The 16010-nt window shown below is 38.1% G+C and overlaps 1 protein-coding gene across 2 annotated transcripts in view; it reads left to right on the forward strand.

Moving 5' to 3' along the window:
• Positions 1-16010, forward strand: part of PPEF1 (protein phosphatase with EF-hand domain 1) — a 109219-nt gene that overhangs the window by 86993 nt on the left and 6216 nt on the right. For both annotated transcript variants that reach the window (XM_047843808.1, XM_047843809.1), the window contains 2 exons: positions 678-820; positions 10452-10558. In XM_047843808.1, the coding sequence (XP_047699764.1) occupies positions 678-820; positions 10452-10558 (250 nt within the window). The remainder of the gene's footprint in view (positions 1-677; positions 821-10451; positions 10559-16010) is intronic.

A 16010-nucleotide genomic window follows, 5' to 3' on the forward strand; every position in this document is an offset into this window, starting at 1 on the left:
TTAGTTCCTTTCGGGCTCCTACTAATGCCGTGGGATAGTGGAGGCAAGTATTATGTGAGGCTTCTTGTACTAAGAAAACAGAAAACGGCCTGTCTGAAGTAGCAGGCCGATTAGGGCAGAACCGGCTACAACAAGTACTACCCTGCCATCCTCCACCAGGGCCCCGGGGCCGTTCCCTCCCAACACGGTGGTCCTGGGCCCTTATTCTGGCCACTATTTTCCCTGCCCTTCCATGCCTAGTTTTGTGGGGGCCCTAAACGCTCTAAATCAGGCAGCTTTAGGCAAAGGAAAAAGACTCATACTAGACAAGTTTTATTTTGAACGCTCAAATACCACAGGGAAGGAAAACAAAGTCTTCCCCCCGCTTGGAACATTAGAATTTCCAACACCTAGCGATAAGGGGGATCGTCAGATACGGAACTGAAATCGTACACAGGATTGCAAGGCCAGGCAGTGCGGGGATGAGTGGCTAGAAGTCGGTATTCCTGGGGACACCCGTTTGAGAGCCTTGTTGCCTCTCCAGTGGAAGCACAGAAAATCCTGTCAGACTTGGATCATTTGTATGCGTCCGGAACTTTGGTGTTTGCCTTTTTAGGAATTGAGCTATTTCTGACTTTATTGAGAGACCTTTTGAGAACCACCTCCATGTGATCCTGGTCTTCTGTTTCTTTTACCAGGTCATTACTATATTTTCTGCTTCTAATTATTATGAAGAAGGCAGCAATCGAGGCGCTTACATCAAACTGTCTTCTGGTATGGCCCCTCGATTCTTCCAGTACCAAGTAACTAGGACAACGTGCTTGAGGCCTCTTTACCAAAGGTGTGTATGCCCTAAGGAGAACTCTGAGTGCTGGTGCTGGTGACCAAGTGGGACCAGTCCAGAGTGACTAAGAGCAGCCGTGGGAGTGAAGGCAACTACTTACTGGTTACTCGTGGGCATAAACAAAATAGAATTCGTTCCAGACACCCGGTGGTGAACGCATTCGTATTTGAAACCAAGAGAAGACCTTTCCAGCCCATATGTCTCTGTAAATGGGTAAAGCAGTCAGTGTGCACGAACAGCCTCTAACCGAATGTAAAGAAAAGACGATCCCCACATCCACCCAGTCCCGCACCCTGCAGTCTTCTCTGTCCCCAAACAGCCCCGTGTGCTCTTGCCTCTTGGTCTCTTCTCTGCTCAGAGTGTGTATGACAGGAGTTGAGTGTCTCTCCATGTGATGGCATCCGTAGTTTATCTTCCTTTTCTCCACTTAACATTACCTTTTTAAGAAGCTGTCATCACAAAACGAGTATGTTTATTGTTAACGAGTGAGGCCAAAGATGTATACAGAGAATGCCAATCATCTCTCCCCCTCGTTCTCGATAATCCTTTTCTGCAGATGCAACTGAAATGGACAGCCTCTTCTTGCTCCCACAAAAACAGACCTTTATATTCATCGAATAAAAAAATGTTTTTGGAGCACCTACTATACGTCACACCCTGTTGTAGGCACAAGTGATACAGCAGTGAACAGAAGAAGCAAAAACCCTTTTCCTCATCAAATACGGATCCCAGGGGAAGGAGAAAGGCAGTCGGCAACATACATACTTTTTTTTTTTTGACAAAGATAGAATCACACTGCACATTCTACAACTGAGTTTTTCTCTGAAGATGATATCATGATATCATGAACATCACTCCAAGTTGGTACACATAGACCTAACTCATTCTTTTTAGTAGATGTGCCATAATAATTACGGAGTGACCGAATCTTATTTAACTGATGGCCATCCAGATTGCTTCCAGGGTTTTGCAATTCCAGACAATGCTATAACACTCCTCTGTGTGTACATATACATGCATACGTACGGCCATAAGTTTTAGTGGGCTTTTTTTTTTACATAACATCTCAAAATGGGATATTTATGGATTTATATGTTTACAATTTTACTAGGTACTCCAAAAGAGTTGTAACAATTAACAATATGAAAACAACAAACCAATTTTTCCACATGCTCATTAGGCTTAGATATTGTTACACTTCTTAATTTTTGCCAAGCCGATGGATCAAAATGGTGAATCTCATTGTTTTAATTGGCAACTTTTTAGACAGCTGAGTTCACCCATCTTAGGTTTTTGGACATTGCATTTTTCTCTTCTTTGAATTTGCTATTTATATAGTTCCTGCATTTGATCTTGGGTTGCTTGTCACTTTCTGATCAATTTTTAGGAGTTCTTTGCATATGACGGATAGAGGATTTTTACGGTTACGTTGCATATATTTTGTTGGTGTCTTCATTTTGCTTTAGTTCTATGAAATCACATTTATATATATAATTTCATCATATCTTTTGGATTTTCATCTCTGTTAGAAAAATGTCTCTACACAAAGTTTTCATTATATTGTTATATTAGTAAGTTCATCTCAAGCTAATTTATTTTAACAGCTTTGTTGAGACATAATTCACATATGATGAAGTTGACCAATTTAAAATACACAACTCACCGATAGTATTTTTAGAGTTGTGCAACCATCACCATAATCTAGTTTTTAAACATTTTTGCCAGCCTAAAAAGACCACTTGTACCCATTAGCAGTCACTCACCAGTCACCTCCCTCATCAACAACTCTAGGCAACCAGTAATCTGCTTTCTGTCTCTATACATTTACCTATTCTGGACATTGCATGTAAATGGAATCACACAGTATGTGGTCTTTTGTGACTGACTTCTTTTGCTCAACACAATGTTTTTGAGGTTCATTCATGCTGTAACATGCATGAGTATTTCATTCCTTTTTATGGCTGAATAATATTCCATTAGATGGATAGACCACATTTTCTTTATTAAAAAATTTTTTTTATGCTTTTAATTCTAGTATAGTGAACATACAGTGTTACATTAGCTTCAGGTGTACAATATAGTGATTCAACACTTCCATACATCACCCTGTGCTCATCACGACAAGTGCACTCCTTAATCCCTATCACCTGTTTCCCCCATGACCCCCCAACCCTCCTCCCCTCTGGTAACTATCAGTTTGTTCTCTACAGTAAACAGTCTGATTCTTGGTTTGTCTCTCTTTTTTTTCTTTGCTGGTTTGTTTTGTTTCTTAAATTTCACATGTGAGTGAAATCATGTATCTGTCTTTCTCTGACTTCCTTATTTTGCTTAGCATTATACTCTCTAGCTCCATCCATGTCATTGAAAATGGCAAGATTTCATTTTTTATGGTTGAATAATATTCATATATATATACATACATATATGTATATGTATACATGTATACATACATATGTATGTATACATGTATACATATACATATATGTATGTATATATATGTATATATACATAATACACACACACACACATCTTTATCCATTTATCAGTCAATGGACATTTGGGTTGCTTCCATATCTTGGCTATTGTAAATAATGCTGCTATAAACCTAGAATGTATCCCTTTGAATTAGTATTTTTTTATTCTTTGGGTAAATACCTAGTAGTACAATTGCTGGGTCGTAGGGTAGTTCTATTTTTCACATTTTGAAGAAGCTGCATACTGTTCTCCGGAGTGGCTGCACCAGCTTGCATTCCCACCAATAGGGCAAGAGGGTTCCCCTTTCTCCACATCCTCACCAACACCTGTTGTCTTTTGTGTTATTAATTTTAGCCATTCTGACAGTTGTGAGGTGGTATCTCATTGTGGTTTTGATTTGCATTTCCCTGATGGTAAGTAAGTGATGATGATCATCTTTTCCTGTATCTGTTGGCCATCTGTATGTCTTCTTTGGAAAAATTTCTGTTCATGTCTTCAGCCTATTTTTAAATTGGATTATTTGTTTCCTGGGTATTGCATTTTGTAAGTTCTTTATATAATTTGGATACTGACCCTTTATTGGATATGTCACTTGCAAATACCTTCTCCCATTCTGTAAGTTGCATTTTAGTTTTGTTGATTGTTTCCTTTGCTGTGCAGAAGCTTTTTATTTTGATGTAGTTCCAATAGTTTATTTTTGCTTTTGTGTCCCTTGCCTCAGGGGACCTGTCTAGAAAATAGTTACTGTGGCCGACGCTAGAGAGGTTATTGCCTGTGCCCTCTTCTAGGATTTTTATGATTTCAGGTCTTACATTTAGGTCTTTAATCCATTTTGAATTTATTTTGTGTACGGTGTAAGAAAATGGTCCAGTGTCATTCTGTTGCATGTAGTTTGTCCAGTTTTCTCAACACCATATGTTGAAGAGACTGTCTTTTTTCCCATTGCATATTCTTTCCTGCTTTGTCAAAGATTAATTGACCATATAATTGCGGGTTTACTTCTGGGTTTTCTGTTCTGTTCTATTGATCTGTGTGCCAGTGCCATACTGTTTTGATTACTACAGCTTTGTACTATAACTTGAAGTCTCGAATTGTGATGCCTCCAGCTTGGCTTTGCTTTTTCAAGGTTGCTTTAGCTGACAACTAATGTTGACTAAAAGTGGTGAGGGCAGATATCCTTGCTTTGTTCCTGATCTTAAGAGGGACACATTCAGTCTTTCACCCTAAGTATATCAGCTCTGTGTTTCACGTAGATGTCCCTCATCTGGTTGAGGAAGTTCTCTTCTGTGCCTAATTTGTTGAGTGTTTTTATCATGAAAGAGTGTTGGAGTTTGTCAAATACTTTGTATCTATTGAGATGGTCATGTGGTTTTTGTTTTTTATTTTATTAATATAGCGTGTTACATTTATTCATTTCAGATGTCAAACAAACCTTGCATTCCTGGGATAAATCCCACTTGTTCATGGTATAGAGTCCTTTTTCTATATTGCTGAATGCAGTTTGCTATTATTTTGTTAAGGATTTTCCATCTATATTCATTTTTTTAATTAAAAAAAGTCTAAAAGTAATTTCTATGCCCAACATGGAGCTCAAACTCACAGCCCAGAGATCAAGAGTCACATGCTCTACCGATTGAGCGAGCCAGATGCCCCTCGATGTATATTCTTAAGAGATGTTGTAGTGATATGTAGTTTTCTTGCGATCTTGGCCTGGTTTTGGTATCAGGCTAACACTTGCTTCATATAAAAAGATGGGTAGTATTCACACCTCTTCTATTTTTTTGGAAGGGTTTGCGAACGATTGGTATTAATTCTTTAGATGTTTGGTAGAATTCACCAGTGAAGCCATCTGGCCCTGAGCTTTTCTTTGTGGGCAGATGTTTGATTACTTATTCAATGTTTTTTATTTGTTCCAGGTATGTTCAATTTTTCTATTTCTTCTTAGTTTTGGTAGTTTGTATCCTTGTAGGAATTTGTCCATTTCATCTGGGTTATCTAATTTGTTGGTGTACAATTGTTTATAATATCCCTTTATAATCTGTTATTTCTGTGAGGTCAGTTGTGATGAGCCGTCTTTCATTCCTGATTTTAGAAATTTGAGTCTTCTTTTTTTTTTCTTGGCCAGTCTAGACAAAGTTTTGTCAGTTTTGTTGATCTTTTCAAAGAACCAATTTTTGGCTTCGTGAATTTTCTCTATTGTTTTTCTATTTTCTCTTTCATTTGCAGGCATATCTCAGAAATAATTGCAGGTTCAGTTTCAGACCACCGTAAGAAAGCAAATGTTAACAATAAAGCAAGTCAGGAGAATTTTTTTGCTTTCCCAGTGCATATAAAGGTTATGTCTACATTACACTGTAGTCTGGTATGCATGCAATAGCATGTCTAAAAAACAATGTATATACCTTAAAAATACGCTACCGCTAAAAAAATTGCTAGCCATCTTTTGAGCTTCCAGCAAGTTGTGATGTTTTTGCTGGTGGAGGGTCTTGGCTCAGTGTTGACGGCTGCTGACTGATCAGAGTAGTGGTTGCTGAAGACTGGGGTGGCTGTGGGAATTTCTTAAAATAAGACAACAATGCAATTTGCTCAATTGATCGGCTCTTCCTTTTATGAAAGGTTTCTCTGTAGCATGTGATGCTGTTTGACAGCATTTTATCCATAGTAACTTCTTTCAAAATTGGAGTTTCTCGCCATCATGAGATTGTACCAGTTCAGTCACATCTTCAGTCTCCATTTGTAATTCTAGTTCTCCTGCTTATTTCTGCCACATCTGCAATTACTTCCTTCACTGAAGTCTTGAACCCCTCAAAGTCATCCATAAGGTTTGGAATCAACTTCTTCCAGATTCCTGTTAATGTTGCTATTTGACCTCTTCCCATGCATCATGGGTGTTCTTACTGGCATCCAAAATGGCAAATCCTTTTCAGGTTTTCAATTTACTTTTCCCAGATCAGTCAGAGGAATCACTATCTATGGCAGCTATATCCTTATAAAATGTGTTTCTTAAATAATAAGACTTGAAAGTCTAAATTTCTCCTTGATCCATGGAGTGCAGAATGAATGTTGTGTTAGCAGCCACAAAAACAACATTAATCTCATTGTGCATCTCCATCAGAGCTCTTGGGTGACCAGGTACATTGTCACTGAGCGGTCGTATTTTGAAGGTTATCCTTTTTTCTGAGCAGTAGTTCTCAACGATGGGCTTAATATATTCAGTAAACCATGTTTTAAACAGGTGTGTGCTGTCATCCAGGCTTTGTTGTTCCATTTATAGAGCACAGGAAGAGTGGATTAAGCATCATTCTTATGGGCCCTAGGATTTTCAGAATGGTAAATAAACATTGCCTTCAACTTAGTCTCTAGCTGCATCAGCCCCTTCCAAGAGAGTCAGCCTGGCTTTAGAAGCTTTCAAGCCAGGTATTGACTTCTCCTCTCCAGCTATGGAAGTCCTAGATGGCATCATATTCCAGTAGAAGGCTGTTTCATCGGCATTGAGAACCTGTTGTTTAGTGTAGCCACCTTCGTTGATTATTTTAGCTAGATTTTCTGGATAATTTGCTATAGCTTCTACATCAGCACTTGCTGCTTCACCTTGTACTTTGATGTTATAGAGATAGATTCTTTCCTTAAACCTCATGAGCCAACCTCTGCTAGCTTCAAACTTTTCTTCCACAGCTTCCTTTAGCTTTCTCAGCCTTCATAGAATTGAAGAGGTTTAGGGCTTTGCTCTGGATTAGGCTTTGGACTAAAACAATATTGTGGCTGGTTTCATCTTTTTGTTTTGTTTTGTTTTGTTATTGTTTTAAGTAGGTTTCATGTCCAGTGTGGAGCCCAATGCAGGGTTTGAACTCACAACCCTGAGATCAAGACCTGAGCCGAGATCAAGAGTTGGACACTTGGGGTGCCTGGGTGGCTCAGTCAGTTAAGCATCTGACTCTCGGTTTCAGCTCAGGTCATGATCTCATGGTTTCATGACTTCAAGCCCTGTTTCAGGCTCTGTGCTGACCATGCAGAGCCTGCTTGGGATTCTCTCTCTTCTCCCTCTCTCTCTACTACTCTCTCTGCTCCTTGCCCATTCACGCTATCTCTGTCTCTCTCTAAATAAATATGTAAACTTAAAAAAAAATTTTTTAGGGGCGCCTGGGTGGCTCAGTCGGTTGAGTGTCCGACTTCAGCTCAGGTCATGATCTTGCAGTTCGTGAGTTCGAGCCCTACGTTGGGCTCTGTGCTGACAGCTCAGAGACTGGAGCCTGCTTCTGATTCTGTGTCTCCCTCTCTCTGCCCCTTCCCCGCTCATGCTCTGTCTGTCTCTGTCTCTCAAAGATGAATAGACGTTAAAAAAAATTTTTTTTTAATTTAAAAGAGTCAGACACTTAACTGACTGAGGCACCCAGGTGCACCTTGGCTGGTTTGATCTTCTATCCAGACCACTCAGACTTTCTCCATATCAGCAATAAGAATGCTTCATTTTCTTATCTTTTGTGTTTATTGGAGTAGCACTTTTAATTTCTTTTCAAAAAATTTTTCTTTGCATTCACTTCTTGGCTTACTGTTTGGCACAAAAGGCTTAGTTTCCAACCTGTCTTGGCTTTCACCATGGCTTCCTCGCTAAGCTTAATCATTTCTAGATTTTGGTTTAATGTGAGAGGGGTGCCTGGCTGACTCAGTTGTAAGAGCATGCGACTCTTGATCTCAGGATTGTGAGTTTGAGCCCCACACGGGTGTGGAGATTACTAAAAAAACAATAAATAAATAAACTTTTAGAAATAAAGTGAGAGACCTGACTCTTCCCTTTCACTTGCACACTTGGCATTGTAGGGTTCTCAGCTGGCCTAATTTCAGTGTGTCTCAGGGAATAGGGAAAGTCAAGGAGAGGGAGAGAGATGTGAGAATGGCTGGTCAGTGGAGAAGTCAGAACGTACACTATATTTATCAATTAAGTCTTATATGGGCATGGTTTGTGGCCCCCCCCAAGGCAAAATTACAATACTAACATCGAAGATCACTGATCACAGATCACCATAACAAATACAATAATAATGAGAAAGTTTGAAATATTTGAAAAAATTGAAATATGGAAAGTTTGAAAACTGTGACACAGAGACACGAAGTGAGTGAATGTTATTTGAAAAATGTCACTAATGGACTTGGTCGATACAGGGCTGCCACAAACCTTCCACATGTAAAAAATACCTGTGAAATGCAATAAAGTGAAGCACAGGAAAACACGGATGCCTGTAGTTTTCCTCTCCTCTTCATTCTTTCCGTCCTTCTGCTTGCTTTGGGTTTACTTTTACTCTTCTTTTTTCTAGTTTTTGAAGGTAGAGATTAGGTTATTGATTTGAGATCTTTTTTTTTTTTTAATATCAGCATTTATAGCTACAAATTTTCCTCTAAGCACTGGTTTAGTTGTGTCTCACATTGTCACAACATTGTCATGTTGTGTTTTAATCTTCTGTTATCTTAAAGTATTTCCTAATTTCTCTTGTGATTTCATCTTTGACATATTGGTTGTTTAGGATGGTGTTGCTTAATTTCCTCATATTTGTGATTCCTCCAAATTTCTTTCTGTTATCGATCTCTAATTTATTCCTTTTGTAGTCAGAAAAGCTACTTTGTCTGATTTTGATCATGTTAAATGTATTGAGACATATTATGGCCTAGCAGAGGATCTATCATGGAGAATGTTCCATATATGCTTTAGAAAAATGTATATTCTGCTGTTGTTGGGTGCAGTGTTTTATACATATCTGTTAAATTTAGTTGGTTTATAGTGCTGTTCAAGTCTTTAAATTTTTTTTAATTTTTTGAAGTTTATTTATTTTGAGAGAGAGAGAGAGTGTGTGTAAGCAGGGGAGGGGCAGAGAGAGAGAGAGAGAGAGAGAGAGAGAGAGAATCCCAAGCAAGCTCCATGCTGTTAGCACAGAGCCTCACATGGGGCTGGATCCCACAAACTGTGAGCTCATGACCTGAGCTGAAATCAAGAATCAGATACTTAGCCAACTGAGCCACCCATGTGCCCCTCTGTTCAAGTCTTTTATATCCTTTTTTATTTTCTGCCTCATTGTTCTATCTATTATTGAAAGTAGAATATTGAAGTCTCCAACTGTTATTATTAAATTGTCTGTTTCTCCCTTCAGTTCTGTCTGGTTTTGCTTCATATAGGTTTGGGCTCCCTTGTTAGGTTTATAGATGTTTGTAATTGTTTTATCTTCCTGACTGATTGACTCTTTTATCATTATAAAATATTCCTCTGTGTCTCTAGTAACAGATTTTGTCTTCAAGTCTATTCTGTCTTCTGTTAGTATAGCCATTCTAACTCTCTTATGGTTGATGTTTGCATAATACATCTTTTTTGTTGTTGTTCTCTCAAGATCTTTTGTATCTTTGAAACTGAAGTGTATCTCCTGTAGAAAACATAGTTGGGTCTTTAAAAAAAAAATCCGGTCTCATAGCCTCTGCTTTTTGATGTCTAAAAATCTATTCACATATGATGCTATTATTGATATGGTTTGATTTACCTCTGCCATTTTGCTTTTTTGGGGAGAGGGGTATATGACTCATAGCTACTTTGTTCCTCTGTTCCTCCTTTATTTAGAATTTATTTTTGTAAATGGTCTGAGGTGGTTTAGCATCCAGACGGATAACTATGCTAGCTAGCACCATGTTAAAAAAAAAAATTGCTCTTCTCTACTGAATTGTAATACCTCCTTTGTCATATACATTGTTCCCATATATAGTTGACTATGTTTATGCAATTTCTATTATGTTCTGCTCATGTATCTGTCTTCTCCTGTGTCAATACCTGCTGTTAGGTTTCAGCAACTTCACAGGAAATATTAAAGTCTGCTCTAGCAAGTCCCTCTTAATTTTCTTGTTTTTCAAAAGTATCTTGGATATGCTCAGACATTAATTGCTCATGTAAATCTTTGAATTCAAAAAGAAAACACCAGTGGTAGTCCTTTTAAAATTTCACAATACGTGCGCACACAGGCATACATATACCAACACTGACCACCTAGGAACATGGCATGTGTGAAATTAGGCAATTCACTTGAAGTAGAAACTGGTAAGTGGTAACATAGCACATTAAAACCAGACAGAACAGGATGATTTCTGTATCTTTTGCCTAATAATTGTTTTGTTAACATAGGGTGAATGCTATTGAAAGTAGTGCCATCAGGATATTAAGAGAGAGAATAATTGCACGAAAAACTGACCTCGTTCACGCTTTCCAACTTCAAGACCACAGTAAATCAGGTAATAAAATTATGTAATGCTTACCGTTTCTTAACATACCAGCTTACGTACAAATCAGTTTCCATTTTTTTCGCTTCCTTAAGATTTCAGTTCTCTATTTTTACTAGCAAGGAAAGATAGAGATAAAAATAAAACATAATCCGTTATGTGCTTGAAAAAAGCCATATCCCTCCTTTGCAGTACGTTTCTTTCAACTTAAAACAACAGCAACCCTCCTATTCTGGTAGTGGCTCAGACTAGACACTCTGGAAGGCCCTCCTGTTAAGACACAGCGAGATTCTAGAGGATACAGAATTTTAATGCATCTACCAGCCTCACAGTAAGATAAATATCTAGCAAACATTTTTCTCTCATGAAACGTTTTTTGAAACCAGCTTGGAGCAGCAGACAAGCACAAAATGCCAGATTGTCCTGAGGGCAAATGCTAATTTTGGTGTTGTGCTCAATCCTGAGACTAGACCAAAGGATAATAGAAAGATGGATAAGCTGAATCTGAGACTTCCACATTAAGCCTGGACCCTGAAAGTGGCTAAAGTAGGTTATTTTTGTAGTGCCTCTTGACTCTTGGCAAGCAAATGCAAATCCACGTTCAAGGGATGCATCCCTAATTTTGGCCACTAACATATGCAGAGATTAACATCAACCATGAGTTCATAACCAAAGATCATGAAACAAAGGAGGCAAGCTACCGTGAGTAAGCGTCAACAGAAACAATGACAGATTTCATTCTCTAAAGATAGCAGATATTGGAATTATCAAATACAAATAAAAATAACTAAGAAATGTTTAAAGAAATAAAAGGTGGATCACTGACATGCATTTAAAGAATGATTTGAAGAAGAGCCAAATAGATGTAAAAATATACTTGTTTAAAAAAACCATATTGGATGGGCTAAACGGAAGATTAGACACTACTTAAGACAGAATTAGAAAGGTTAAGACTAATGGACAGTAAAATAAAGTTTAACATACATCTACTCAGGGTCCCAGGAGGAAACAATGTAAGAGAGGATGTATTTGACATGATAATGGCCTAGACTTTTCCAGAATTCATGAGCAACTCAAATTCACAGGTAGAGAGATACAGTGTTTCTCAAATAGGATAAAAAAAATTAAATCCACACCTATATACCCTTGTGGAGAAACCACAGAGTACCAACAGCAAAGAAAAATATCCTAAAAGCAAGCAGAGAGAAATACACATTGCTACAAAGGGAAAACAATTTGACTGATACCAGACTTCTCAACAGTCACAATAGAAGCCAGCAGACAGTGGAATAATATATACAAAACATTGAAAATAAAATTTAGAAAAAGATATAACATGAAAACACTAACAAAACCGAGGTTGAAACAGCTCTATTAATATTAGACAAAGTAGACTTCAAGGAAATCTACATTACTAGACATAACAAGGGACACTTTATAATGATAAAGTATTCTGTTTGCCAATTGAATCCATTATAAATGCATATGTACCTACTAATATAGCCTCAAAAATATGTAAAACAAAAATGGACAGAACAAGCAGAAGTAGAAAAATCTACCATCATAGTGGATGATTATAATACTCCTTTAGCTGAAAGAATTAACTGACAAAAAGATTAGCAGAGTTTCCCTAAAAGACATACATAGAACCCTGCTCAACAATGCAGAATACACACTCTTGTCAAGCACACATGGAACATATCCTGACTATATCCTGGAACATAAAGCAAATATCAACAAATTTTGTATTGGAAACGTACGGAATAAATTTTCTGTCATAGTGAATTGAGCTATAACTCAATGACAGAAGGTAGCCAGAAAATCCCCCTTGGGCTTGGAAATGAGAAATACACTTCTAAATAACCCTTGGGTCAAAGGAGAAATCACAGTGGAAATTAGAAATCTGCAACTCAATGATAAGGAAAATGCAACATATAAGATGCAAGTTAGAGAAGAATTGAAAATGCATATATTTTGAAAGATGAAACTATGATCAACAAAGTAAAAAAAAAAAGGTTATTTGAAGAAACTGGAAAATTTGATAAAACCCTGGTAAGGAGATAGAGAAAGCATAAATAACCAATGCCAGAACTGAAAGGGGAAATTTTAGTATATACAGACTTTACAGATATTAAAAAGCTCATAAGGTGTATTATAAAAACTCTTATGCTAGTGAATTGATACTTTAGATTAAATGGACAAATTCCTAAAATATATATGTACACACACACACACACACACACACACACACACACACACACTTACCAAAACTGACACAAAAAGAAATAAAAGCCTGAACAGTTCTATAACTGTTGAAGAAACTGAATGTGGAATTTTGAAACTTTCCACAAGGAAGGCCCTGGGTTCAGATAGCTTCACTAGCCATTAAAATATACATTTAAGAATGAAACCAGTCTAGGGTCATCTGGGTGGCTCAGTTGGTTAAGCATCCGACTTTGGCTCAGGTCATGATCTCGTGGTCTGTGGGTTTGAACCCAATGTCAGGCTCTGTGCTGACAGTTCAGAGCCTGGAGCCTGTTTCAGATTCTGTGTCTCCCTCTCTCTGTCCCTCCCCTGCTCAAACTCTGTCTCTCTCAAAAACAAATAAACATTACAAAAAAATTTTTTTAAAGAATAAAACCAGTCTAGAGGCACCTGAGTGACTCAGTTAAGCATCTGACTCTTGATCTCAGGGTTGTAGAGTTCAAGCCCTGCATTGGGCTCTGTGCTGGGCATGAAGCCTACTTAAAAAAAAAAAAAAAAAAGAATAAAATCAGTCTTACACAAACTCTTCCAGAGAATAAAAACATAAGGAACACTTCCAAGATTATTTTAGGAGGTCAGCATAACCTTGATACCAAAACCTAGTAAAAACATTATGGAAAAGGAAAATTAAAGGCTAATCTCAGACATAAATTTAGATGAAAAAAGTCCTAAATGAAATACTGGAAAAAGGTTAATGTAAAATGAACAAGTTGGTTTATTCTAGAAACACTAGGAATTCTGGGTTGATTTGATAAATGAAAAATCAATCAGTGTAATTCACCAATTTAACCAAATTAAAGAAGTCTTAATTTTCTCAAAATAAGAAAAATTTATTGGATGTATTTTACCTTGGTTTCATGGTTTTAGAAAACTAAAAATGAAGCAAATTTCCTTAATCTTATAAAGGATATCTATCATAGCCTATAGAAAACAGCATAATTGATGGGGTAATGTTGAAACCTTTTCTTCTAAGATTGGGAATAAGAGAAAGATACTGAATAATTCCCCATCCCCAATGTGTCTGCATCCTAATCCCCAGAATCTCTCAATGTTACCTTAGATCCCAAAAGGAATTTTGCAGATGTGATTAAAATACTGATCTTGAGGGGCATGTGGCTGGCTCAGTCAGTGGAATCTGACTCAGAGTTGTTGATCTCAGAGTTGTGGGTTCGAGCCCCATGTTGGGTGTAGAAATTCTTACAAATAAAATCTTAAAAAAAATGATCTTGACCTAGGGAGACTATCATGCATTATCTAAGTGGAATTGATATAATCACAATGGTCCTTGTAAGAGGGATGTAGGAGTCAGAGTCCGAGGAGAAGGTGATGTGATAATAGAAGAAGATATTGAGATGATACTCCTTGAAAACTCAGGAAGGTGCCACAAGCCAAGGAATATAGGCAGCCTTTAGAAGCTTTTCAGATCCTCCCATCAGAGCTTCTCAAAGGAACCAGCCCCACTGACACTTTCGCTTGTACCAGCAAAAGTGATTTTTGGACTCCTAGCCCCCAGAACTATAAGAGAATAAATTTGTGTTCTTTAAAGCCACTAAGTCTGTGGTAATGTGTTACAGCAGCAATAGGAGACTAATAGAGATGTCTGTTCTCAAAATTGTTCAACATTGTGCTAGGGATGCTAGCTACTACAATAAGGCAAGTTAAATAAGATGATAAGAATTACAAAGGAAGAAATACAATGTTACTACGTATAGACAACATGATTGAGTATATCAAAAACCCAAATACACAGAAAAACTATTATAATTGATAATTGAATTGAACAAGTTGTAGAACACAAGGTCAACGCAGAGAAATTTATTGTGTTTTCATATATCAGGTTATCAGTCAGAGTCTATTCAGGAGATAGAAACCACGGCAATAATTTGAACTGGGAAATTTAATGGAAAGAATTATTAACTAGTAAAAGGCTATTTAACTACTAAAATGGCTGAAAGAGAATGCTAAAGAATACAGGAATAGAAATTGTAGGGTGCAGCTACTATCTCTAAGGCTAAGAAAGTGAACCCAAGGAAGGAACAGACTTGGAAGAGTCCCCTGCTCTCAAGCAAGGCTAATATTCAGACCTAATTGGAGAGAGAATGACTGTGGCCCGCTAGATGCGGTGGAAGTTCACTGAAGTGTCTCATGTCAGAGCTGGTTGGTAGCTGTTGAGCCCGGACTGAAGTGGATGGGGCCACCCACGGGAGTGCCAACAAAACCCTTTTTGGGCTGTGTACCGCTGTGCCTCCCACACACTCCTGGCAAGGAAGCCATTCACTGTGGTGTCAGTGAAATTGACTGGAGAGTGGGTGCCAATGCATTTCCCACACTCTGGTAACCATGCTCTACTGGAAAAGCAAGAAGGAAAGCATGCCAGAAGTGGTTCTTCTGCTGTGTCTTAGAGTATCCTTCCTGTACTCTCTACTGACATTATACCAGGTGCCCAAAGAGAATTATTTACAGGGTTCAGATCCAGTGTCATAAAACAGGGCAAAGAAGGGTAGCTTTGAGCTGAGTAGGAGTAAACTGATGGCTGGTAGAGCTAACAATGAACTTTTAGGTAATGAAAATCTTCAAAGATCCCATTCAGGGTAGATAATCAAGGACGAGAAAGGAACCGAACGATTGATGTATGAGATTTCTAAATGATTAAGAGAAATTAAAAAGGACGAAAATAAATGGGTAGGTATTGCTGTGTGCAAGGGCCGAAGTTGTCAGGATATGAATTCTCTTCAAATTGAGCTATAGGTTCAATGCACCGAAAGGGCATCTACAGAAATGTTCTTTTTTCTTTTTTTAAATTTTTTTTAACGTTTTATTTATTTTTGAGACAGGGAGAGACAGAGCATGAACGGGGGGGGGGGGGGGTCAGAGAGAGGGAGACACAGAATCTGAAACAGGCTCCAGGCTCTGTGCTGACAGCACAGAGCCCGACGTGGGGCTCGAACCCACGGACCGTGAGATCGTGACCTGAGCCGAAGTCGGCCGCTTAACCGACTGAGCCACCCAGGCGCCCCTACAGAAATGTTCTTAGCAGCACTGTTTGTAATAGCCCCAAACTGGAGATAACCTAACATCCACCAACAGTAGAACGGATATATAAATTGTGTATATATTCACACCATGGAATACTATACACTGATGAAAATGAAGACCTACAACTAAATGGAACAACATGGCTGAATCTCATGAACTTAGC

This window comes from Prionailurus viverrinus, chromosome X, assembly GCF_022837055.1.
Source record: "Prionailurus viverrinus isolate Anna chromosome X, UM_Priviv_1.0, whole genome shotgun sequence".
In the NCBI taxonomy this organism is placed as follows: Eukaryota; Metazoa; Chordata; class Mammalia; order Carnivora; family Felidae; genus Prionailurus; species Prionailurus viverrinus.